This window comes from Apteryx rowi, unplaced genomic scaffold (genome assembly GCF_003343035.1).
Source record: "Apteryx rowi isolate R43461 unplaced genomic scaffold, aptRow1 scaffold_41, whole genome shotgun sequence".
NCBI classification, from domain to species: domain Eukaryota; kingdom Metazoa; phylum Chordata; class Aves; order Apterygiformes; family Apterygidae; genus Apteryx; species Apteryx rowi.
This window is the reverse complement of record NW_020450621.1, coordinates 3,334,698-3,358,943: the sequence shown is the minus strand read 5'-3', so window position 1 is coordinate 3,358,943 and position 24,246 is coordinate 3,334,698. Positions and strand designations below refer to the sequence as shown.

The following is a 24,246-nucleotide window of genomic DNA, read 5'->3' as shown; positions in this document are numbered from 1 at the left end:
ATCTGCTGGCTTTGTGCAAACAGTGTCCAAACATCTGCCAACTTCCCTTGTCTCCCAGCAAAATTTAAAACAAAATCCACCCAAGCAGAGCACAGTCCTTTCATCAGACCCTTTTATAGATCAGAGGCACAAATTAGACTGTTCATTTCCTTTTTAAGGAGCAAAAATTTTTGCAGGAGTTAATCTCCTCTTCTCTGTCCCATCCTGATCAGCTGCCTGACTCCTGCCTGCAGCCTGATGGAGTCCTGTTTGCGTTAGAGAGCAGGACCTCTCCTTCCGTTCATAGTGCTCACATTTAACAAACTTCCTTGGTGTTCTCTGTTGCCTAGAAATGTACCTTGCAGTTGTCACGTGTATCTGCATGTGGGGAGGCAGAGTTGCCTCCCCGACCTTCCTCCCATTGTCACTTCCTCCTAGATATTTTACACTTTCTGTCCTCTATGCCTCACATTGTACACATGCTTCTCCACCACAGAGAAGCTGAGACAGTCTTATCTTCCTGCAGAAACCTGTTCATTCTTGCCCAAAGCCAGTTTGCTCAGAGCCCTGCAGCTCTCAGCAGACTCACACCCTCTGTGCACAGTTCAGAGGCCTAAATGCAGGCATCTAGGGCCACTTTGGGTATGCCAGAGTGTCTGAGAATTCCACACAGGGCTGGATGAAGTGATGGGGGACCTATCAGAGACCAGAACCACTCATGTTTGGGTACTTGAATTAYGGCCACCATGTCAAACCAAACCAACACTTGTTCTCTTCCTGTCCCTGTTGCCTATTGCTGATTCCATGCACTCTGCCGCTCCATGGACTTCCTTATGACATAGCCTCCTGTGGAACAAAATGCACCAATGAGCTCTTGCACGAGAACTACGTCTGGAGTATGACTGTGAGCAGAGGACCTGCATCCATTCTCTTTCAGTGTCAGCCTGGCTCCAGCATTGGATGCCTCATTCTGTGTCATCCTGCACTGCTGCCAGCACAGCAAGGTGAGGAGGAAGGAAATGCTCAGTGAGGAACAGGGGCTGCATTTGCATTACAGTCTTCATCAAGCACATGCATACTGTTCTCTGAACTCAACAACCACTGACAGCCAGTGTAAGCCACCTGACAGAAAAGGAAAAGTACAGCTCTCTAGCAGAGCATCATTCTTGTCCCAGTTCTGAGAAATCATGAGGCACTTTTTTACGGCTTTTAGGAATGGTGAAAATTTCCTCTTAACAATGCAATAACTGTGCTGGTTAATAAATGCTTCTTTCCTGTTACTTATGTGTGTCTCCACACTCCTGAATAGTGTTATTACAAGGTAAAAAGAACAAAACCCCAAGTGAGCATATAGCTAATGTGTCATCTCTCTGAGAACATTATTTTCTTACTGATGACTTCAATCCCTGTCTAATAGACTGACCGTAGGATTAGAAAGTGCATCATATGCATCAGGGCGCTGGAAACAATTGATTAGATATTATCCAGTAAACAGAGACTCCTATTTATGTTTGTGTGGCAAGGACCCTGGGGTAACATCTCTTTCCAAATTTCTCAGCCAGTACCTGTATCTAATCTCCATTTTGCATGGAGGCTGGATGAGCTGAAATAAGCCTAGTCATATGTATGGAATTTGTGTTCACTGCCAGAGCAGGAGCATTAATTGACTGCTTGCATGAGGTGTGTGAAATTAAGTGCCACAGATTTATCTAATGGGCTTGTGCAGAATCAGTACATCTTCTTACTGCTTTTTCCATCTAGTCAGTCAGGAACAGACCATAATGATTCTAGTAAATGAGAGGTCACCTTGAAATCCACTACCCATCATTCAGCAAAATAAGGGATAAACTGAAATGACTAAAGATAACTTCAGATGGCTTTTGCATAATGTAGTTTGAGGGCAAGATCAGGGAACTGAGAGGGTCTAGTAAGGAGAAATATCTTATGCAATTTATTCTCTGGGAACAGCTAAGCAGAAGTTTCTTTGTAGTTCTTCACTCCTGCAACATATTTGAGTCACGTTTCCCTGGTCTCACTCTTGTTAATGGTGTTTATCAGCTCCTGTGGCAGCTGCTGGACATAGTGTTACAGTCTTCCTATTCACCACAACACATCGGAGGTAGCACACTGCTCCATGCCCCAGCATTTCCACTAATTCTAGTCCAGCTTTACATTCTGGACAACAGTAGATGACCACAGGAAAATGGACAAAGTCCCATGGTTACTGGGGCTACCTTTAAAAGTCAGTATTTATCCACATTTGCCTCAACTCCATCCTGCAGCCACACCCCATTTTATCCCTCTCTGACACATCATGCTTTCTGGCCACAATTTGCAAAGCTTTTAGCAGAGGAACATGGAGGAAATGAAACTCGCCACGTTGTAAAGCATATACAATGGAGATGGGAACATCATCCATATGTCATTTGGTTGAAGGAGAATGTTTCTAAATTCTCTTTGCTATGGCCTCAAAGTAACCATGCCTTTTTACAACCAATGCAACATCTTAAAACTCTGGCAGAGTCTCTCTAGAGAGGGCTCAGCCCTGCAACATTTCTTAATTTCACTGATGCATTGAGCATCAATGGTTTCACAGTGCTCCTGCTGGGATGCTGCATTGCCTCAGCCACTGGCAAGGCTGGTGGCATGGCACAGCACTGCCAAAAACACAAGGCTGCACAACATTGGCATCATAACCTTGGGAAGGGAGCAGACATCTCTGTGGAGAAAGGTTCATCCTCTGCAGCTATAATCTCTCTTTCTGGACACCCCCCCAAACAAGAATTGTGTATGTCTTTTGATCCATGGGCCAGATTTGTTGAGCCAGTCCAAACACTGCCGCATTTCCAGAAGAACCCATGGGTTCATGGTACAGGCAAAGAATGGGTGCCCTCCACAATTTGGGCTAGGCTTTTGCATCAAGATGAGAARGTGGTGGCCCTGGAACAAACTGGATACTAGCGAGAATGACAGAGAGCATTGCACCTAGGGAACCAAGAGCAATCCCTGTGCTGATGGACTGGCAAGGGAATGTTTCCTGCCCCACCTTTTCAGGGGTCATGGCCCTGAGTTGGCATGTCATCACATAAATGTTAAGGGGCTGCGGTACTTTATCTCCATGCATTGGGTTCTACAATTACAGATTGCCACTGAGTGGACACCCTCAATTCACTCCTCCACCTCATTCATTCAATCATTTTATAATCTATAAAGGAGAGAAAATCACTCTTCTTTGAGAAAGAGCCTCATTCTCCTGGCAATTTTTCACAGCCTCTCTGCAACCACAGGGCTAAGAAGCAGTCTCAAGATTTTTAAAGCTAGAGACTTGTGTGATGGAGACCAGACCTAAATTCTGCATGAAGTATCTTGCCCCGTTCCCATTCTTTGAAGATGGTTTCTGTTTCAAAGTGTGGTTACATGAAGTATGGAACCATCCATGTACAAAGACAGGAACAGATGATACCAAGACAAAATAGTGAATTTATGGCAAAGTTTTAAACAAAGCTCAAGTGGCAAAAGGGATGTGCTCCATATTTGCATTTGAGTCTGCACATATGTTGTGCGAATTTTGCAAGACTTTTCAACAGATGCCTTTAAAAACATTCACCCAGAGAAAGCAAACAATGTCACCTAGGAGAAGCTGATACAACCAAGCCTTCTGCTGCTCAGCTTCAGCTCATCATAGTTTCAGTCCTCTGTCAAAGCACACGCTGCTCCCCTAGCACTGCCTTCTGCTCAGTCATTTGAAGCCTCAGACACAAAGTCTTCTCCAATTCTGATGCAAGCTCTTACAAAAGAATACATTCCTCAGGAAAATATGGTAGCAACTGATGATGTTTGGTAGCCTAGCGTGCCAAGTCTTAACATCTCCTCAGCCATCCTGGAAATGACATACTATAACAGGCACAGAACTGACATTTTCAGACTAGAAATAAAATTTACAATGTATATCTTCAGCTTTTTCAGGGGCTATGTCTGTGTTTTCATGCTTCTTGTGTTACAAACACTGTTATTGATAGTCTTTTTCATCTCTTACAAAGAATCTCAGAGAGAGATTCATACATTTCAGGTCAGATTGTCTGTGATGTAGATCAGCAGCTCTTCAGTGAATAGCATCTCTCATTTACATAATCTGGAGATGTGGGATTTAAAATCCACTTAATGAAAAAAAAATCTCTTGCATAGCAGGATGGCTCTAGTATTAGCTAATTCATGGCTCATTGCTGAGAATTGAACCGCAATATGAAAGGGTAAAAAACAACAATGAACTACATCAGCACACTGCAAGATGATGTCCTCATATGCTACCATACAGACACACAGCACAATAATATACCTGAATCATATCGCTCAGGGTCCGCTGACATGAATATGTTTCTGAATATACACCGTGTTTATCAGGGCATAGCATGGTTACATACTACAACACAGAATGAAAGGAATAATGTCGCCAATTAAAATCAGACGGCAAATTTCAGAAAGTAGAATTGCTTTGAAAAATCATAAGAAAAGATATATTCACATTTCCTCAGGTTACCTGCCGTTTCATGGGGATACAAAAAACAACACATGGCTCTGGAATCAGAGCAGCCAGCATGCAGAACTGTGTAGAGCTGGGATCAGGACTCATTGCTGCTGAATTTGAGACTATGCAATTGAAAAATGTCAATCTGTTAACTTCTTCCAACTCTGAGAGTGCCTCATGCTCAAAGCTTGAACTCCAGCGAGGAGAAGCTGTTTCAAAAAGAGAAATACATCAGCTCAAAAAGACAAATACATTGGTCCTGGCAGCAGGTTAGGTATGTGAATAATTTCATAGCGGCTCCAGTTGCTGAGAGACACAAATGATGCATCTCAGGTCTAGTGGGCCATGTGGGACTCTCCTGCTTTGGGACTATGTGAGGCTCAAGACTCCGAGGCAGGCTAGAGGTGCTGCAGGGAACGTCACAGTATTCTGGGAAGGAAGTCTTCCTTCTGAATGAATCATAGGCAGTGCCACACTAATAGCACTTCTAGAAATGCAAATGGAAAGCAAACATTTGTCTCAGTAATTTTACACATCCCATTTTCTATGACGTTGTGATTTGACCTCCAGAAATTTTGGTCTTTCTCACCAGTCTCACATTCATTTGGGATAAATATGCTGCTTCTCCTTGTTTGTGGTTCAAGGTTTGTAAGAGGAATCTGAGGACAGTGTCAGAGCTATTCTGCCTATGCTGGCCCTTTACTTAACATCTGTATTACCACAGAGAAAAACTCCTTGGGTTTCTCCAACAGGAAGCAGGGTAAGAATGCAGGCACAGTTGCACAACAAAGTTTTAGTCCATGAGCTCCCAGTGCTTTTTTCCTGATGGCCATTTGCTGGCTGGAACATGGGCCAGGGATGCAAGACAACATTCATCTGCAAAGCAAGGACTCCATGCTCAGCAGATGGGTTGCACACAGAGCTGGGACCTTGTTTTAACCCCTCTAATGTACAGACTATAAAAAAGAGTGTTTTTTTTTTTTTTTTTTTTTTTTGTCCAAAGCCACAAAGTAGTTAGTCTTTAAGGAAAAAAAAAAAAAAGTTGCTGTAATGCTGAATCCTCTAAAGAAAGTTGCCGTTTAAGTCTTCTATCCATTTTTAAACAGAGGGTTGTTCACTGCCCTGTACACCGTCAACTAAGGGAAGGTCAGCGCACACACATGCCATCGGAAGCCAGTCACAGCTCTCAAATCTGCCCATGGCCCCATCGTGGCCTGTAGAAGAGACTTTGAAAACTTTGAAATGCTGCTCTGCAGCACCTGGCAGTTCTCTGTGTACTGACGGAGCACACTGCATCCCCCCTGCTCCCAGGGCTTGCACATCCCCTGCGCCGAGGGTGGCTTTGCACTGTAGGATGTTCCTAGCAAGTGCTCAGGTCAGTACTGGTAAATGCTGGTCCTGATTCATGGAAGACTTTACTCCAGCCTGCCCTGAGCTTGCGTAACTGGAGTTGTAGTACAACGAAGCCCTTCCCTGTGCGCTTCGCTTTGCAAAGCTGGTGTACAAAGCAGCTGAACCACGGATTACCACTGGTACCCTCGTCACAAATGGCAATTTGTATGGATCAAAAAGCTGGCACTATGTTGTCCAGTCATCCCAGATTACCTGGTTCCTTACTCTTTCCACTTTCATTAATGCCCTGCTGCTTTGCAAAAAGAACAATGTGCATAATATGTCTATTTGTTCTGTAGGTTGTATTCTGGAGATCTGATTATCTTTTAATTTCCTCACATATATTTCTACTGGGGATAAATCTAATTTAAACAGTCCTTAATTGTTCTGATTTTGTAAACAGTGTCTTAAACACAACAGACACAAAACCCTCAACAAATTGCTGGAGGAGATGTGACAGTATAGGGAATCATTTTCATATCTTCTGGGATTGTCCCAAATTGAAGCTTCTGGTCTGATGTTAGAAAATTGATGCAAGAGTTATTTTGGCAATGTATTTCCCCAAAGCCCTATTACTGTGTAGGAAGGAAGATGCCCTGAATTTCTGAAAGAAGGAAAGAAGGAACAAAGGAAAGAAAGAAAGAAAGAAAAGAAAGAAAGAAAGAGAAAGAAAGGAGGGAGAGATGGAGGGAGAAAGGGAAGAAGGGAGGAGGGAAAACAGGAAGAAAGAATGAGAGGAAGAGAGATAAAATACAGAAATACATAAAAGATACATACATATGTGCATACATAGGAATTTGTTTAACGTTCACATGCCTACAGCTATAAAATTAAATTTGCCTCCACCAGAGCAAATCCAGACATCGTCTGTGGAAAAAATACTTGACCAAATTAAAATCTTGAAGTGAAGCCATTCGCCACTTATAGTGGTTTACTAAGTACTTTCAGATATAATTACCAAATGCAGTGAACTGATATAAAAATTATATGAACTTCCTACTAACTACATTATTTACCAATTTGCTTGTTTATTTATGTAGATGTAAAAAAAAAATGTTTATACAAGACTCCTGGTAGTTTAACATAATTAAATATGCACTAACTATAATGAGATTAAAGTTAAGCAGGAATAAAAAATAAAATAATAAGCTTTACAGAAACTGAGCCCAGGCAGGCAGAGTACATTTCTGTTACAGCTAATCCTACACTGTCTCAGTCCTTCTCTGCACCCTTAGCTTCTATATTTTTCATATTTTAAATTTTTTATAAGAAAATAGTTTTATGTGCTTATTTTGCATAAGGATTGCATAACTACTCAAGATAAATGAATGTGTCAAAAGATGTACCTGCATTTCATGTGCAAAATTTGGCTGCACACAGAAACAAAYACTTGAGCTTTCACCTTTGCCTTCTACATACAAAATCACTACATCTTTCCAAAAATATAGCTATAGAGTTCTTCCTTTAGAATTAAAAATCTGCAGCTGATGTAAAACTAAAGTCTGGAGCTAATGAAACCAACATCAAAGTTATGACTTCAGAGGAATTGAGGTCTGAAGTACATCAGTGAAAGAAGCGTTTAGGGTGAGGTTTCCAAAGCAGTGCAGATATCTTTATAATGGGGCATTTGGTGTCCTCAAAGTGAATTAGGTGCACAAAGAAACCTACACCAGGAGAAAACCAACCTTCTTGTGGATGTGGGAGACCCAGAGTAACTCTGGCTGCTTCAGAGCTGTCGACAACAGCAAAAATGAAATCCTGGTATTGCAGACCATGGTTTGACAGACCCACTTGTCTGTGGTCATGCCTCTATATCTTCACTGGAAATTGTCTGCCACAATATATCACATTTTCCAAACACAGAAAACACATGTTTCACCCCTCTGTGAACCTTCCCTGACAGACAGGCAGAGGGAAAAGGGACATTTTCTTCTGTTAGCTGTGCTGCAAACAGCACTACACTAATTAAATGATGGCAGCCTGACAGAGTAGATTATACACAATCTCGTCATTAATTAGTAGGCATTCCTTCCTGCATCAGAAGAATTCAGTGTAACCATATCACTGATCTGGCAGCTGCACAACCTACTGCGGTGGGGTGTATCATCCCTTGCGTTGAGAAGCTGTGCGCTGAGACTGGGCCAGCAACCCCCTGAGCAGGTTAAAACAGAAGGTGTGAGAGTTTCTACTCTGGGAATCTGAGGTTGAACATGGCCATAACTGAGGTCCATTTTTTTGTTTTGTTTTTGTTTTTGTTTTTTTCCTGATTCTTTCTGAGCATGGGTTGATCATATTCTTTTCCAATTTAATTCTTTGAAGGTAAAATCCTGTGACAGTGATACAAAGCAGAGTATTTGCACATGGTGCCGTTAGCTGTTACATGCATTCGTAGAGGGTTCAGCACAGTGGTATCTGACTGGAGCAGTACAGAGGCCACAAACTAACATTGCTTCATGAAAACAGATGTTTACCATTCTTTGCCTACCTCAGCTGAACAAAGACAAAGTTGCCGAGCAGATGGGGTACAGCAGGTTATTCCCAGAAAGCTGCTTGGCAGAGTAGCTGCTTCACTGCAACAGCACATCTGGATCATGCCTGCACACTAAGGTCCTGTTGCTCTTTGTAGTGTAACAAAATCTTTGATCCTGGAGATGCCCTGACCAAAGAATCCCCAAGAGATTATTAAATTCACAGTGACTCCCCAAAAGACTGAACAATGCCTGGGAAGAGATATTCTGGCTCACCATCCAAGCAGGAGGGCACCGTGCTTCCTAAGAGCTTTGAAGAAAGAGATAAACTGGTGCATTTTGCTCTATCTTTGCAAAGGACTAGCCAATACAGAGAGGGGAAAGGGGACCATGAAGGACTTGGCCTTCGTACTTCCTTCTAGATAAGGAGGTCCTTTGCAGAGCCCCGGGTCCCATGTCTGACACGGCTGGGTTGTAGAGAGCTTCCCCTGCTCAGTCCCAAGGTTACGCAAGTCTAGAGACTCTGGTATTGTAATGGGAATTATAGGAGAAGGTAAGGAACCTGTGGAGTTTCTAGGATGGTGGAAGATGGGAGAGAGGTCATCAGCCCTGAGCAGCTGAACTCTCATTCTGACAGGTATTCCACAGTTTGCAACAACTCATGCTTCCTTTCACGTATACTGTGCAAGTGTATCCCTGATGTGTGAGGCAGTCGTTTGGGGATGTTGTGGGGAGCTCTTCCATTCATGGGAGGAATTTTATGACTTTTCTGGATGAAGTTACATTCTGTGTTAGCAATGTTAGTTTTTTTTGTGGTGGCATGTCATCTGCATGCACTGCTGTGCTTGCTTTGTGGTGGTAACTTGAGAACATTTCTTTGATTATTTCTCCTCAGTTCAGAGTGAACACTGGTCACACGCAATACAGGGCACGTCAAGTTTCTTTCCGGTCTCCTGCTCTTTGTGGATGGTGCCACTGTGTGGTGGGTGCCTAGAGGCTGGGTAAGAAACGGAACTCACAAACACAGTGTTCAGGAAGATAAAAGTCCACCAACGAATCTGCATAATCACACAGAAAATATATACCATGCCCTGTCCAGAAAGGGAATTAAATTAAATCTGTGGCTTTGTTAATGTATCTCAGAATTTCAGCAATAAATTATGAATGCTGAATACTCCCTTGGTCTCTTATTTGAAAGATCCAAATATTTTAAGCTCACCAATCAGTGGATGACCAGCAACAGGACACATGAATATCATGAATGTAAGTGTCCATGACTACATGGATAACTTATGTTCAAAATGTAACTCCTAATCAAACAACTATTTGCAGCCAGATCATTCAACCTGCTTTGTATAAGCAAACTATTAAGATGCAGAGTAGACATGAGAACAGAGGGGGGGGAAAAAAAAAAAAGTGGAATTCACTAATCTGTGATCATGAATATGTCTACTTTGATTCTGTCTCTCAAGTACATAAAAAAGAAAGGCACCTGCCAGGTCCAGAGGGAAGGTTGACTGTTTTGGAACATGTTATTACTTTGAATTATTGAATGTAACAGGGACCCTGGCAATGGACATAAAGTAAAAACTTTTGGCAGAGACACTGGTAAACTGGACTCATCTGGCCCTTCTGGGCAGGCCTGGGATCCTAAAGATATGACAATACAATGCCAGCCTGATTACTCTATCTCAGGTTTTCTCCTCTTATCTTTTGTATAAAAAGTTAAAAAAAAAAAAAGTAAATATTCTAAGCAGTGTTTGAGGCTGTCAATTCATGTTTAATACTCCCATGCTATTGTGAGGTTTAAAGCTGCCATTGCTTCTCCTGTGTTTTTGGGGAGGTGGAAAAATATATATAGTCTTACAGCTGAAAGATACTTGAGGGCTGAGGAGCACCCTGACCCACCCTGTAGGAAAGGGAAACACCAAAGATTTGAGGTGACCTTTTCAAGAGCAATTGTTCTCCCACCCTCTTTTACAACAAAGAATTGTGTAAGTTTCTATACAACACACACAGCTTTCACAATAAATTAATTCCAGAATATTTATCAAATACCATAACAAGAAGAGTAGTACATGCAGAGATTCAGAGCTACAGGAAGTGTGAACCAATATATTATGATGAGATTTACTCATCACTTATCACTTCCCCGGACGAGGGGAGGCTCCAGATGCAAATGTTGGACAAATATCTCACATTCAGAGGGTAAATAGTGCAGGGAAGAACATGGAGGAGGCCAACACAAGGTAGCAGATGAAGAAAGAAGTAAGCAGAGAGGATGGGGTACACTCAGAGGCTGGACTGATTCCACAGAGGCAGGGCGAACAACTGATTTGAGTGGCAATGGGTGATCTGGATTTGGATGGAGAAGGAAGCTTCCTTCAGGAAGCTGAAGGTGCCTGTGATTTGACTGGATTGTCTGCAATTGCTGCAATGCAGGGAGTGACATTCTGCCCATACTCAACTCTGCTAAGCTGGGGCCAAGGAAGTCAAAGGGAGGAGGGAGCTAAGGCAGAAGAGGGGTGAGACTCGAAAAGGTGGAAGGGTTGGAGGGACGAGGCTGAACAGAGAGGAGTAAGGATTCTGGCCAAGGGGGAAATGAAAGCACTTCTCCCATCTGGGATGAGACAGTAGAACCATAAGGGGGGAAACAAGGGGTACCTCTGAGAAGCAGCTGAACTGTTGAAACTACTGGCTAAAGGATGACAGATGGATCCACAAGTTTACTAAGTCAAAAAGAGAGAGAGCTGGATAGAGAGGTGCCAATGAACGTGCTGAACCACATATAGAGGTAAGACAAATGAAAATCCAGGTCTTCCATAGCTCAACAGGAGTGATGTCAGCAGGAGGATTCACACTTAAGAAGCTATCTGGGTTTAAAGACCAAACCCAGGGAAGCTTTGGAGAAACTCTGTAACGGCTGCTCTCAGCCTTTGAAGAAACGTCTGGACGGGCTATATGGTGGTGACAGGCTGCCCCAGACTACTCCTGAGGTATCAAGTCTGAGGTTCAGGGGATAGGTCAGTGCTGGTCCATCCTGCGGTGGGTGTAGGGTCATGACGGCTGCTCTGCGTTTCCTGAATTCCTAGGGCCAGTGAAATGTCACTTTCCCACAATAAAATAAATAAATAAATAAATAAATAGGGCCTGGAATGGTGTGAAAGAACAAACACTGGAAATGGGTTAGAAAGAGGCACCTCTGTTTGTGAAAAGAGGGCAGTGGGAGTCCTGGATCTCTTCATGGTTTTGCCTATCCTACATACTAGAAACTAGAGACATTGTGTGGTGAGTCAGGGGCTTCAGCAGATCATTCCAGCCAGACCCATATTAAGTGCGGCCTGGACAACTTGGAGCTATCTGTGAAACTGAACTTGTGCCTTATATTGCAATGCCAAAAGTTCAGGAATCCTTGCCCTGCATTCACTGTCTTTCTAACCTATCTTAATGTTGCACAGGCAGCACTATCAGTTGACTGGCTCGGCTAACAAGGACTTTTCTTTGGTTATCATTTTTACTGTTTTGGCCTGATAAATCTGACAACAGCTTGCTGATATGGAAGTGAGAAAGGAGCAACCAGACATGGGGAAACACAAACTTGACAGGCAAAGTAAAAAACTGGGCCATATTTAATCGTATACAGTATTGAAAAATATGCTCCTATGTTTAATGTTAATGAAATACATCATTCATGCATCATTGCCATAGGAACTGTTCAATTAACATTAAACATACTTTGATACCAGTAAATGTTACCGGTTGGCAGAGAAAAGTTACAACGTGTAATTTTGCTCTTTGTTTTCTCTTACCATGTGTAGGTGTCTGGGTGGCACTGTTTAGTATCAGGTGACTATAATTTTGTTCTTGGTCATCTGAAATTCACAGAAAAAAAAATCCCTTTAAGAAACAGCTTAGTAAACCCACTGATCTGCAGAAGATAATTACAGCTCACAGTATTTACAGGAAATCTCAGCATGATTAAAGAAAGGAGAAGAAAATGCTTAAGAAAGCAGAAGATTCTGTTATGTTGTTCACTTAAAATTCCAGATGCTAAAAGAACATGATAATGGGAAACTGCTCCCCTTCTGCTGAGCCTGCAAATTAGAGTTGTCTGCAAAGGTAAGAAGCATGTCCAAACAGAAACAAACCATGACTTGCATATCAACATCAGTGGTGCATTCCTGGAAATTCCTGGAACCTCATAGCTCTTATTCTACTGCTGCATCTCCTTCCAATGCAGAGCTGTTCATGACATTGGCCCCCGACACCTGAAAAACAGACTCTCCCACTGCAACCAAAACCACCGCAACAGCAATGCCCTGTGTGAGTATCGAGAAGGATCAAATAAGAGGCCTCACAAATGCAGGAAGCAGAGCTCAGTAGCTGCATCTGGACTGGAGATCTCACTCCCCTGAGCAGTAAGAATGTTGTGAGACCTGCTGCATTCCATATTATGCATTTCGTTGCAAAGTAGCAAGGGACTATCAATGGCAGTGCCACTGCTGCCACTATGATTAGTAACTGCCCCTTGGGTTGGAAAACATATTTCTTTTTTTCTCACTGTAATAAAAAACCCAACAACATTAGGTAAGTGACTGCTGATAAACTTCTTGTATCATATGAAGTTTCCAGACAAGTCTCAATGAAGAAAGAACTTGCTTTGTCTGGATCTTTATGGCTGGTTATAGAATCAAAGTAAAGTAGGGAAGAGACTTCAAGATACCTTCTTGGATCTCATCCTCTACCAGTGCAGAATGAACTAGTCTGATGTCAAACTTTTTCTTAAAACCTCCTCTGGAGGTTCTCTCTTCCTCCCCAGGACAGCTATTTCACTGGGTCTTTCCTACTACCTTTTAGGCCATTAACTTCTTTCCTGTCTACGAGGGACACAGTGATCATCTCCCTTATTTTGGCAATAGTTCTTTATGACAAAACTGTTATCATATATCCTCTTAATTTTATTCTTCAGGAGAAATGACACCATTTCCTTTATTTTTCCCTATAAAGCTTGCTTTGTTTGCCTTTGATTGTTTTCACTTTAGTTCCCTGTGCACTTTCTAATTGACCTACATCCTTCTCAAGTGTGATATACAAACCAGGATACGTTTCTGGCCTGAGATCTTACCAGTACAGAGTGGAGCGTCTGGATTTTTCCTGTTCTCTACCCTCATTCACAAAACCTTCTACGATATTTTCCCTTTTCATAATGACAAGAAATTACCAGTTCACATCAAGTTTGTGATCCTTTATGGCTCCTTGGTGTTTTTCCAAAGAACTGCTACCTGTCCAAACATTCTTCAACATATAGAATGGTTTTTTAGTATTTCTGTTTCAGTCCTACACTTATCATTTTTCTCCATTTAATAATTTTTTTCAGCCTATTTCTCCAATTTCCCAATAACATTTTAAATTCTAATTCCATCTTCTAATAGACTTATGCTCCTCCAAGTTTCATATCATCTGCAAATTTAATAAGCAGATTCTTATTCCACCATGCTGATCATTAACAAGAAGCCTACATGCAGAACTACATCAGTTGAGCCTTCTAGTGATATTTATTTGCAATTTATGGTTATCGAACCATTGTGGCATATACCCTATAGAGATTCATTATAGACCATGTTTTCCAAATTGGTCTCATATTACTTTCCCAGAAACTACTGAAAATCTTGCTAATGTCATGATCTCTAATATGAGCTGCTCCTCYCTGGCCACAGAACCCAGTATCCTGTTGTAGAAAGAAATTAGATTAGCTTGACATGATTTGTTCCTGAGAAATCCATGTTTGCTTCTACTTATATTACCTCACTGGAAGCTCATCTCCCTGCACAGCATGAATGTCTGTGTATAGTCAAGATTAAAATCAGAGGTTATTTATTTGGATGATAACAGACTGGACACATTAGCTTACTTACAGTTCCACCTAGAAAACAGGCACTCATTAAATACACAGACAGCTGAAAATACAGAAAGGGTATTAGCCCAACTACTAACTACATGTGAAGAGCAAAACTTGAAAGGAGGCCAGGTTCACATAAGCATCTAAAATGTCCTTGAATAAGCAGTCTACAGATCTTCTCAAGTTAGAATTTTCCTTTGGATCCTCCACTGCCGGTTACTTTTAGCAAGCTAAAATCCTGCAGTAATTACTTTTGCCACTTTATTTCAGTTTTTGTGCCTCTGTATATTTTCATTTCACTTTAATGTGACAGAATGAACATGAGGATGGGTGGGAAAAATCAAAACCTTTGATATTTCTAGAATCCCTGTAACAGTCTGGAGGCAATTTCAGAGATCTGTGACATGGGATCAGATAGGATTTCACCTAGTTTCCAGCAAGTCTGGCACAGAATCCCACTCACTAATTTCTGCATCAGATGCTGGCTGTTGTTTGAGTTCAAACAGACCTTTCAGTAACATGAATTTAAAAGAATTTATGTGATGGTATGTCTGACACAAACCTAATATAAAAAAATGCAATATTTTTAGACCTCATTACTAAAAATCATAATATACTTTATTTCTGATCTGAATTACCTGGCTTCAGTTCCTATTAGATTTTTCATATTTTTCTGCTAGACTAGGAAAACAATATATTATCAGAAAATTCCTCCACATGTTGATATTTCTAGGTCATGAGGCCTGTTGGTCAACAACTCAGGTATTTTCTTATATATTTTAAATATTCTGTGTTTCTGAAAAGCTATGGAGCTAAATTCTGGGCCAGTACATATAGACTTCACTCAGATTCAGTTCACAAGTCCTCTATGCAGAATTTGTAAGGTCTTTGGTTACAAAGGCAGCTGCTGTGTACAGTCACCATTAGGGCTGTCTGTGTGTCATAAGAACAACCAAACACTCTGTTTCCCTCTTACAACATTTTTTCTGCTGATCAGGTTCAGCTAGAGTAGGTTGCTCAGTTGACAGTGTCCAGTTGGGTTCTGAATATCTCCAAGGATAGACACTCCACAACCTGCCCATGTAAGTTGTTCCAGTGTTTGACCAGACTCAGGAAAAAAGTATTTTCTTATGCATTTCAGTTTGTGCCCGCTGCCACTTGTCCTGTCACTGGATGCCACTAAGAGGAGTCTGACCCCGTCTTCTTTATTTCCCCCCCATCATGTATTTACACACATGCAATTTCCTCGTATGACACGTACTCCCTTAATCATCTTTGTGGCCTTCATTTAACTTGCTCCAGTATATCCATGTGTCTTTTCTACTGAGAAGCCCAGAACTGGACACAGTACTCCAGAGGTGGCCTCATCAGTGCTGGGTAGAGGGCAAGGATCACCTCCCGCAATCTGCGGGCAAGATTCTTCCTAATGGAGCCCAAGATGCTGTTGGCCTTGCTCATCACAGAGGCACACTGATGACTCATGTTCAACTTGCTGTCCACCTGTTATTTTATTGGTTATCTTACCCACTAGTTATTATTTTATTTACTATTTTTGAAAGTTGCAAACTGAATAGTGAGCAATGAGCCTGTTGTGTTTTACGATGACCTCTCCTTTACATTTGCATCTGATAAGTTCATTGAGCATGACTGAATTGCTATACAGACACCTCTATCCTGAAAAACTTAGAAAGCAAGATATTTCCTCAGGAGGGGTCCATCTTGCAAACTGCTTGATATAGTAACTTGTGGTACTTATGTTAGTCCCCCTAGGTTCAGGCAGGTGTATGGTTGCAGCTGTGCAGAGTAGCTGAGAAAAGCAAGGCTTTCCAGCACGGCTAAGGCAAAACTAATTTAGAAATCAAATTGTTAAAACAAACATACAAACTGTTTGTCCTTTTCTCAGCTAACGTTACTTGCACACTACTGGAGCTGACAGATAAAAGGCTACACACAGATGATGGAGACACCTCTCTGTGTGAAATGCAAGTATTTAAAACAGTAGCTGACAAAACTTTAACACATTCATTGTATCAGAAGTGAAGAAAGATGCTTCTCTCTCAGGGAAACACAGAGTACTCCAATGCAGTCATTTGTTCTGGCAACCTTGCTCCTGGATGAAGTTGTCTTTGCTGAGGACAGTGATAACACCCATATCGGCATGAATAGGTTCATATTGTGTTGTGATTCTGATCAGCTTTCCATTTCTCTCCAAATTCTTTGTTTCCTTTCTTTTCCTCTAAAAAACTCAGGTTTTCTGAGGCCACTGCTTAAAAACTGGCATATAAAAATACTCAGACCCTGAATTATTGGCACTTTCATGTGGCTGAGCTAATCAGGCATCTGAATGCAGCCCTGGGTTTCATTTACCACTTTTGTAGCCTACGACAAACACTTTCAAAGCTATGAAATGCTTTAAAATGATGGCTGATCTTCCTGCACTTCTTCAGGTTTAACAAGATAATGCTGTTAATTGTGAAGTGCCAGTTAGGCAGAAGCATATCTGTTGTAGAGACAGGGATCTGAGTTCAAAGCTACTTACTAGGGAACTCCATTAGGGAAATAAAGGATGCATAGTGCTCTGAATCATCAGACCACAATAAGAAATTTCTGAGCACAGCTGGAGGAGTAACCAGATAACAATAACCAGCAGAAAGAAAGGGACTTTACATGGACAGAAGGGAAACCAGTGTTTCCAGTCCTTTTTTAATATGGAAGAAGTCACATGGAAGGACAGGGACTTAAAAGACTTCATGTTTCTTTGCAAAGGACATGGATTCACTAATTAGAACAGGAAAAAACAGAACAAATGCTGCAATCTCAAGAGATTATATATGTGGCTTATGTGTGAATCCAGTAACTGCTGCTCTGGGAAATAAGACTTTTCACCCACGTGGAGGAGGGGAGGCTGTGATGGGATGTGTCTATGAAAGGGGAAGGGAAGATGTTGGAGGGGATAGGACACTGGGTCTGTATGAAGCACAGTGGTGGGTGGCTGTGTGAGGGGAGGTGTAGGCCATGGGAGGGCTGGAAAGGTTATATCCCTCTGAGAGGAGAAGGAAACTGAGCTTGTAGGAGGGAGGAAGGGATGTCTCTAGACAAGGATCTGCCTCAATGGCCTTGCTGCCATGCTCAGGTGACTCTTCTGTAGCATTTATCAACCTGGCTGAGGACTCTAGGAGCTCTCGGTGCTACTGCATGGGATCCACTGCTGAGGACCTCTGTTAACTTAGAGTACAGTGAAACCAGCCCAAATATAACCTGTTGCTGAAAGGAGCAGGACAACCCTGTCTCCTGCCCTGATCGTGTGCCAGCAAGAGGGACCGTACAGCCGTTCCATGAGCCGCACTGGGGAACTGGCTCAGCTGAGAACACAACCCAYGCAGTGCCCTGGGGAGCTTCGAGCCGGACCAGCCCCCTGACCTGACTCCCTGCCCTGCAGCCACATGGGCACCAGTGCCAGCACATGCTGGGGATGGGGCCCCAAGATTCTACTTCTGCTGGTGGCAGTGAGGCCTTAGATATTCAAAAAGAGAGAGTTTTGCAGAGAAAGGCTACAGTTCAACACCTAGGGCAGCAAATGAGCCTGTATGCAAGACTTTCTTTCTTGTTCTCTTTTTCATCTTCCATTCCTGAGACTGATGCATTGGTTATGGACATGTGAAAAAGGTTTGTGTGCTCTCCTAAACTTCCCCAAGATCCTCTTTTCTTAGATCCTCAGCCTGCATTTGAAGATGGAGGGGAGAGATCTTTCAATTAATAATTCCTCAAGTTTTGCTGAAATTGCATGTGCATTTGTGGAAAGACTTAGAGAATCTAGTGCCATCCATGTCTAGTGGCATCCAATGATTGATTTTAAGAAGTGCCAGTAGCTTTTTAACAGTGAATGATAAAACATGAAGTGAGAATTTTTCTAGTGAGTATACAGAATGCTTTATGTTCTGAAGGCACCTCCTACCACATGCTGAACAACTTTGGCATCTGGGCAACATTAGCTCCCTCAGGTGTTTCTGGGCAATGGGCACTGTGAGTGCCCAGAGCAAGTCAGGATCAGGCCCCTTGGTGATCTGAGAGCACCCTTAATGGGCAACTGAAATCAGAGCGCTTGAGTAAACGTCCTGGGATGTGAAGGTGCCTGACAGCCTTTCATCCCAGTTCTTCTCAGAGGTGGGTCTTCTCATTTGCTGAGGTACTGATCTGAACTTTGAAAGGAGAAGCACTTCCTCCAGTGGTCAGGACTGACAGCTCTAATGTGCAGCATAAATCACTCACTGAATTGTCTGTCTTGAGGTGCAAAACCCATGGTAAGTGATGAAGAAAATTTTAAATAGCCTCAAATGAACTCCAATTGTACTTCCTGTCCAGAATATCTTCTTGAAAAATGATTATATTTTTTTGCATAGGGACACAACCTTTCCTTTGTTACTTTGTTTCAGTCTTCTCTGGGGCATATTTTTATTCAGTCTCAATGATTTCTTATATGTTTATTGTTAATAAAAACTAGATTTATTTTGTTCTATAATGGGAAAAATAGCAAGTGTCAAAATCTGGAAAGAAAATGGTGTATTTTCCAACCTGTCTTTGCTAATAAAGTTCCTTATGAAAACTGCAATGCAAGGATATTTTTAGTACATGCCAACTATTTTACAGATATACGATGGTCCTGAAAGTCATGAAATATTTTATGTTAGCTTTACAGCATTTATTAAAGTACTGAGAAGTCTTCTGAAATCTGTATTCAACAGGAGAAAAGAAATGGGCTAAACAGGAGTAATCCACCTACGAAATACCTTTCCTTTCCTTCTTCCCTTCTGGTCTTTTCAGCAACCTCAGCATTTGCCTATCTCCAACCGTATTCTCTAGCTGAGATTTTCAGAGAAGAATATAAGAAGCAGTTTATTTTTCTGATGACAAAATAACTGTTTGGCATCTGCATTAATGAAGAGAAAATCCCCTTCAAGAGCTAATCTTCCAGGGTACTTAAATATGACAAAAGACTTCAGGCTTTAGGAACTAAAAGAAAGACATGCCCAGAAGGCAAGGAGGAAAGCAGACCAAAAACTAATGATGAGAATGTAAATACTTTTGGCATAAAGCTACCAGTTTATCAACTGCCTGTCTCCCTCTGGCATTTTGTATTCATAATTTGTAGTCCAGAGGGGAGCTCTTGAGCAAATGTCCTTTAACTTCTGCTACTCTGGTCAAGCAAAGCTGAGCAGGGTGCTTGGGTGAGGGAAGCAGCAGTAAAGCATTCGCTATCCAAAGCATTTTSCTGTTAATTGAGATGTATTGGCATTAATTTTGTAGAGGGATATAAAATGTAAAATTAGGGACAGAGATAGGATTTCTGACATGAGATCAATAGCRACTCAGGATTCAAGATGGAAAAAAAACACCAACATGGAACGGTATGAAATACTAATGGTGAAAAAAAAAAACCCAAAACAACAACAACAACAAMAAAAAAACAGGGAGGCTTGTCAGTCTGGTCAGGGGTTAACTGGGAATTGTCAGGCCATCGGGTCAAGTCACCCCTGTCAGCAGTGCCAGTGGAGATGGTGGCAGACAGCTACTCACAGCACGGAAGGTCCATCCCAGGGAGCCGGGGAGGCCAAGCCCCTCGCGAGTGGTGTCTGCCCGGGCAGCAAAGATCCCTGGGTGCCATATCAGAGATGGTGCTCGTTCCAATCCTCAGCCTAATAGATCCTAAATCCCAGCTGTCTTGCTTGTGCATTAGCCAATAATTACTTTATACTTTTATGCTATGAATATCCTGCTTGCACAGTGTTTCTGCACCTGGCTAACGATACCCAAACAAACTGACCACCCAAAAAAGGGACTGTAGCTAGGGACACACAAGACAACAACAATAAAGATTAAGCTACAATTAAAGTCAAAATGTCAGTCACTAACAGGCTGGAGGTGCCAGATTAAAGGTTGCCCACAAACCCTTAATTTGATATTCATTATGTTAGTTTTTTGTTCCACCATTCCAGCCTATTTTTCAACTGTAATCCTATGACTCATTCATTGAACAGGATGCTCAGGGAATAAGGCAGCTATTCAAGAGTTATTTTAATCCTCATTAAGTGGTGAATGGCCCTGTTCTTTAGTATCCCACGCCATCCAAACCCTGTACTGTTTATGGAACTGTTATTTTCCATGCAGGCTTTCCTCTAGCACTCATCTAAGCCTCACAAATGGTTTTCAGACTCCCACTGCAGGTAGGGTGGGTCTGTTTGCCGCAGATTAAATTGAGCCAGAGAGTGACTGTACTTGCATTTGCAACGTTTTAACACTTTTGAGGAACCACCATGGAACATGCAGGTCAGATTTTTCAGATCACTCAGGGGGTTTTTAATAGGATTTTGCAAGCACAAATCAGRTGCTAATTAATCATAACACTGTTGTGGGGAAGGTAGGGCAGGTGTAATTATTCCTGGTTTACATGTGGGGAAAATGATGAAGACAGGTGGAATCACTTCCCTAAGGCCACAGAGCAACGCAGGGAGGAACAGAAATCCTCCCCCCAGTGCCAGCTCAACCTCAGGCTTGTTACTGTTCATCACAAGTTTGCTAGCCAAAGCAGAGAGAGAACATCGTGTCTAGTTACGGCTGTGGCAGCTCACTGGAGCTCAGCACTTCTGAAAATCACGTTGCAGGTGTTTGAAACTTAAGCAACAAGAAACCAAAGCAACTTTGAAAGGCTCTGATTAACTGACTAGCTCAGCTTCATTTAGGCCTTTCCCACGAGGCAGACCCTGCTGTCTCGCCCACATCAGCCAAGCCTCCAAAGGGCGGCACAGCATCCTCCGACAGCAGCACCCCGTCTGAACAGCAACCCTGAGGGCAGCAGAAGTTATCACCTGCTGCTAGGGCTCCATGTTTTGCTGGCATAGCAAGGTCAAGCAGGAGGTCAGCGTTTCTTACACCTGGAGCCAGGGCAGATTTGTCAGCAGAATTTGCAGTGTGGACTTGGCTGCGAAAACTTCCTGGCAGTGGCAAGAGAAACGTCTGGCTCACCTGGATGCTCGTCAAGGGCTTACTCTGCCTTGCTTACAGGGACTGTCATTTTGTGCCTCATGCTTTTCATATCTTGGTACTGCTGTACACCTCCTTCACTATAAAGCAGTGAATCAYGCTCAGAGCTGCTCCCAGCAGTGATTAAGACAGATATTTCATTTGGAAAAAATACATTCTGTATCTAAACACTTTGTGAGTTAAGGTTTCGCATGAAACTCCAATTCAGTTATTTGCTACCTTTTGACGTCTTGTTTTTACAACCTAAATAAAAGTCTTTCTAAACTGTAATACATATACATACACACGCACAGAGTCGAGTCTACCTGTAACATACTCCATGGAATTTGGAATTCCTTCATTCAAAACAGCCTCAGCATTTTCTACATCCCATTATTTAAATCATATTTGATCTGTATTAAGTATCAGTGAAGTATGTCACTTTTATGGGTATTGCTTCATGTGGATCACCATCTGAACATACTTGAAAGAGGAAGTATTAAAGAAGTGAAAAGGAAAAACAAAATCCACCTGTACATGCTAAATATACTGTGCTTTAAAAAATACAAGAAAGAAATCACAGAATGCAGGCTGATCTTGAGGAACTACTTGCTCTGAGTAACTGATGGAAAGCTAAGATTTTGTTGTTGGAATTGTTACAGTGTTTCTCATCAGTGGGATTTGTAATATCAGTGTATACAATCACCTGTTATGTGAATGTAGATGCTGATGTGTCTGTGCATCTAATAGTTGTGACACATTTTGCCCCATGTTCTGTGCACAGCCCACACTGAAAAACTGAAATACCTATATGGACTATGCCCATCTTTCCACGGAGATCTTATTTTGGCTGCTATAGATCACATACTACAGCTTCAGTTCTTTCCTGTCTGACTTTCTATATACTCCTCTAGAGGCTGTCCGTGTTTGCAGGAACAGTTGGTTGCAAGGGGGAAAGCTGTCGGGGAGCTGTGTTGAGGACCGGTAATTAAGAGGCAGAAGGATGTGTGGCCATGAAGTCTGAAGACTAACGTGTTTGGGCAGCTGCAGTAAGAGGTAGTGCTCAGAGCATATGTGGGGACAGGGGACACTGCACATCCTTACCTTTGTGGTGTTGCAACAGGTAAGTATGTGTGTGGCAGCCATAATTGCTTCACAGCAATGGGTTTTGCTCATTCATTTGCTAAATTATTTTAAGGCTATAGGAAATGTAGGCTTGAATGACCTATAAGAAATCAGCAAAGAGACAAATATACAGCTTCAGATGGAAAATATTTAGCCACAATGAGCACTGACGTTCTGGAGATCCAGTCTGACCGCTTCAGAAAATCTACATGGTGCATGGTGTAGCAGAAGCTACACCAAAAAAACAGGTGGAAAATAATCATTCTCCCACAAACATCTGAGTAAACAAGGCTGCTGAGAGAAGGACTGCATCATACAGTGGTCAACAGTCCAGGAACAGTTAGTTCACTCAGAAAAGTATCTGTCTCCTCTACTGAAAGCATTCGCAAACTCGTGCTCAGTCACAGTGGAGTATCTTCCTCCTACACAGGCCTCATATGCAGCTATTCCACACGTACCATGAAACCATATCTGCTCATGAACTCCCTGCACACAAGCACATTTCTCTTTTGTGGTACATTTGTCTAGATATTCACTGACTCTTTCAAAAATTCACAGTGCTGAACCGCAAAAAAACAAACTGGAAGTGCTTGCTATGAGTAAAATACAAGTTTTGTTTTGGAACAACTAGAGATTAAAAAAAAAAGAAAAGAAAACCACAAAAAAGAATATTTTCCAATCTTGGTTACAATGATATTAAAAACAAACAAACAAACAAACAAACAAAAAAAAMCTACAGTGAAGATAGAGGTTATACAGAGCTCCAAATATCTTTCTCCAAGGAAACCAATACATTCTGAAGCATCTTTGGAAAAGCGGTTTTCCTTATGAAGAAATTTTTTTTCATTCTGTGTAGGCAACTGAATATCAGATCTATTGAAAAGTACATTTTTTTCCGATGTTAGCAGAGACTTGACAGGCTCACCAGTAGGAGAATCTGGAAAGTAGGCATGCCCTGTGTGAGGATTTCTCAACAGCGACAGTGACCCCCCCCCAACATGGAAATGTTTGAACTGTCACTACTGATCTGGAGTTTAAAATCTCTCTCCGGCATTTCAGACTTAATTTGTTCTGATTTCCTATGATTTTGATTTATTTAAGGCTGCCTATGCTTGCATCTTCCAGCATAAATCAGGAAAAAGAAATGGTGAAAGGAATAGAAGAAATCTAGGTGAAGAGAGAGAGAACAAGGACCTTCTTTCTGGGACAGAAAACTGCAAGGCTGGTGGCAAATCCTTTCAGACAAACTTAGCTGGTGTTGACAATCAGCGCCTGGGATCCCCTCGGTGTTTGAGAACTTCACACTGACTCTCCAAACACAAAGTAATTAGATAAATATGGACTGGTTTTCTCAAAAATCAAGCAGCTGAGCAGGCTGCATGACTAACATTAGACAGCAATGCACAAAGCATCTGGGGGAGCAGTCCTGGATGCTAACCTTTGGAAACACGTTTAAAATATGCAGATCATGGTGAAAACATATGGTCAGAATAGAACAAAATGTGTCCTTTAAAGGGCATTTCTGAAGATGAAGTTGATTTTGGAAGATATAAATAGTGTGGTTTTCTAAAGCAGGATTAGTTAAACACAATCTTATGTGGAACACAGTCAGCTATTTCACGTTCAGAATGGAGAGATAATTATGCTAATACCTTCAGAAGAAACATATGGTTGTTTTTAACCTCATGATACTGGCAAGAAAGAGAAGGAAAGGGAACACAAAGTCCTCTCTCTGGTTTTCCCTCTGTTAGGAAGTAGAAAGAGAAACAAAAACTTAGGATGAAATTACTGTAAGAAGGGCTCTCCAGTGAGTCTAGTGGGGTTGGACTGCACTTCCAGCT

General features: G+C 41.9%; 1 protein-coding gene across 1 annotated transcript in view; it reads right to left on the bottom strand.

Moving 5' to 3' along the window:
• The window catches only part of SHISA6 (shisa family member 6), a gene marked incomplete at its 5' end in the record, with an annotated part of 262,601 nt that overhangs the window by 8,825 nt on the left and 229,530 nt on the right, over nucleotides 1-24,246 (bottom strand). Inside the window, one exon of the mRNA XM_026075735.1 lies at nucleotides 12,174-12,236. Within this exon, the coding sequence (XP_025931520.1) occupies nucleotides 12,174-12,236 (63 nt within the window). The remainder of the gene's footprint in view (nucleotides 1-12,173; nucleotides 12,237-24,246) is intronic.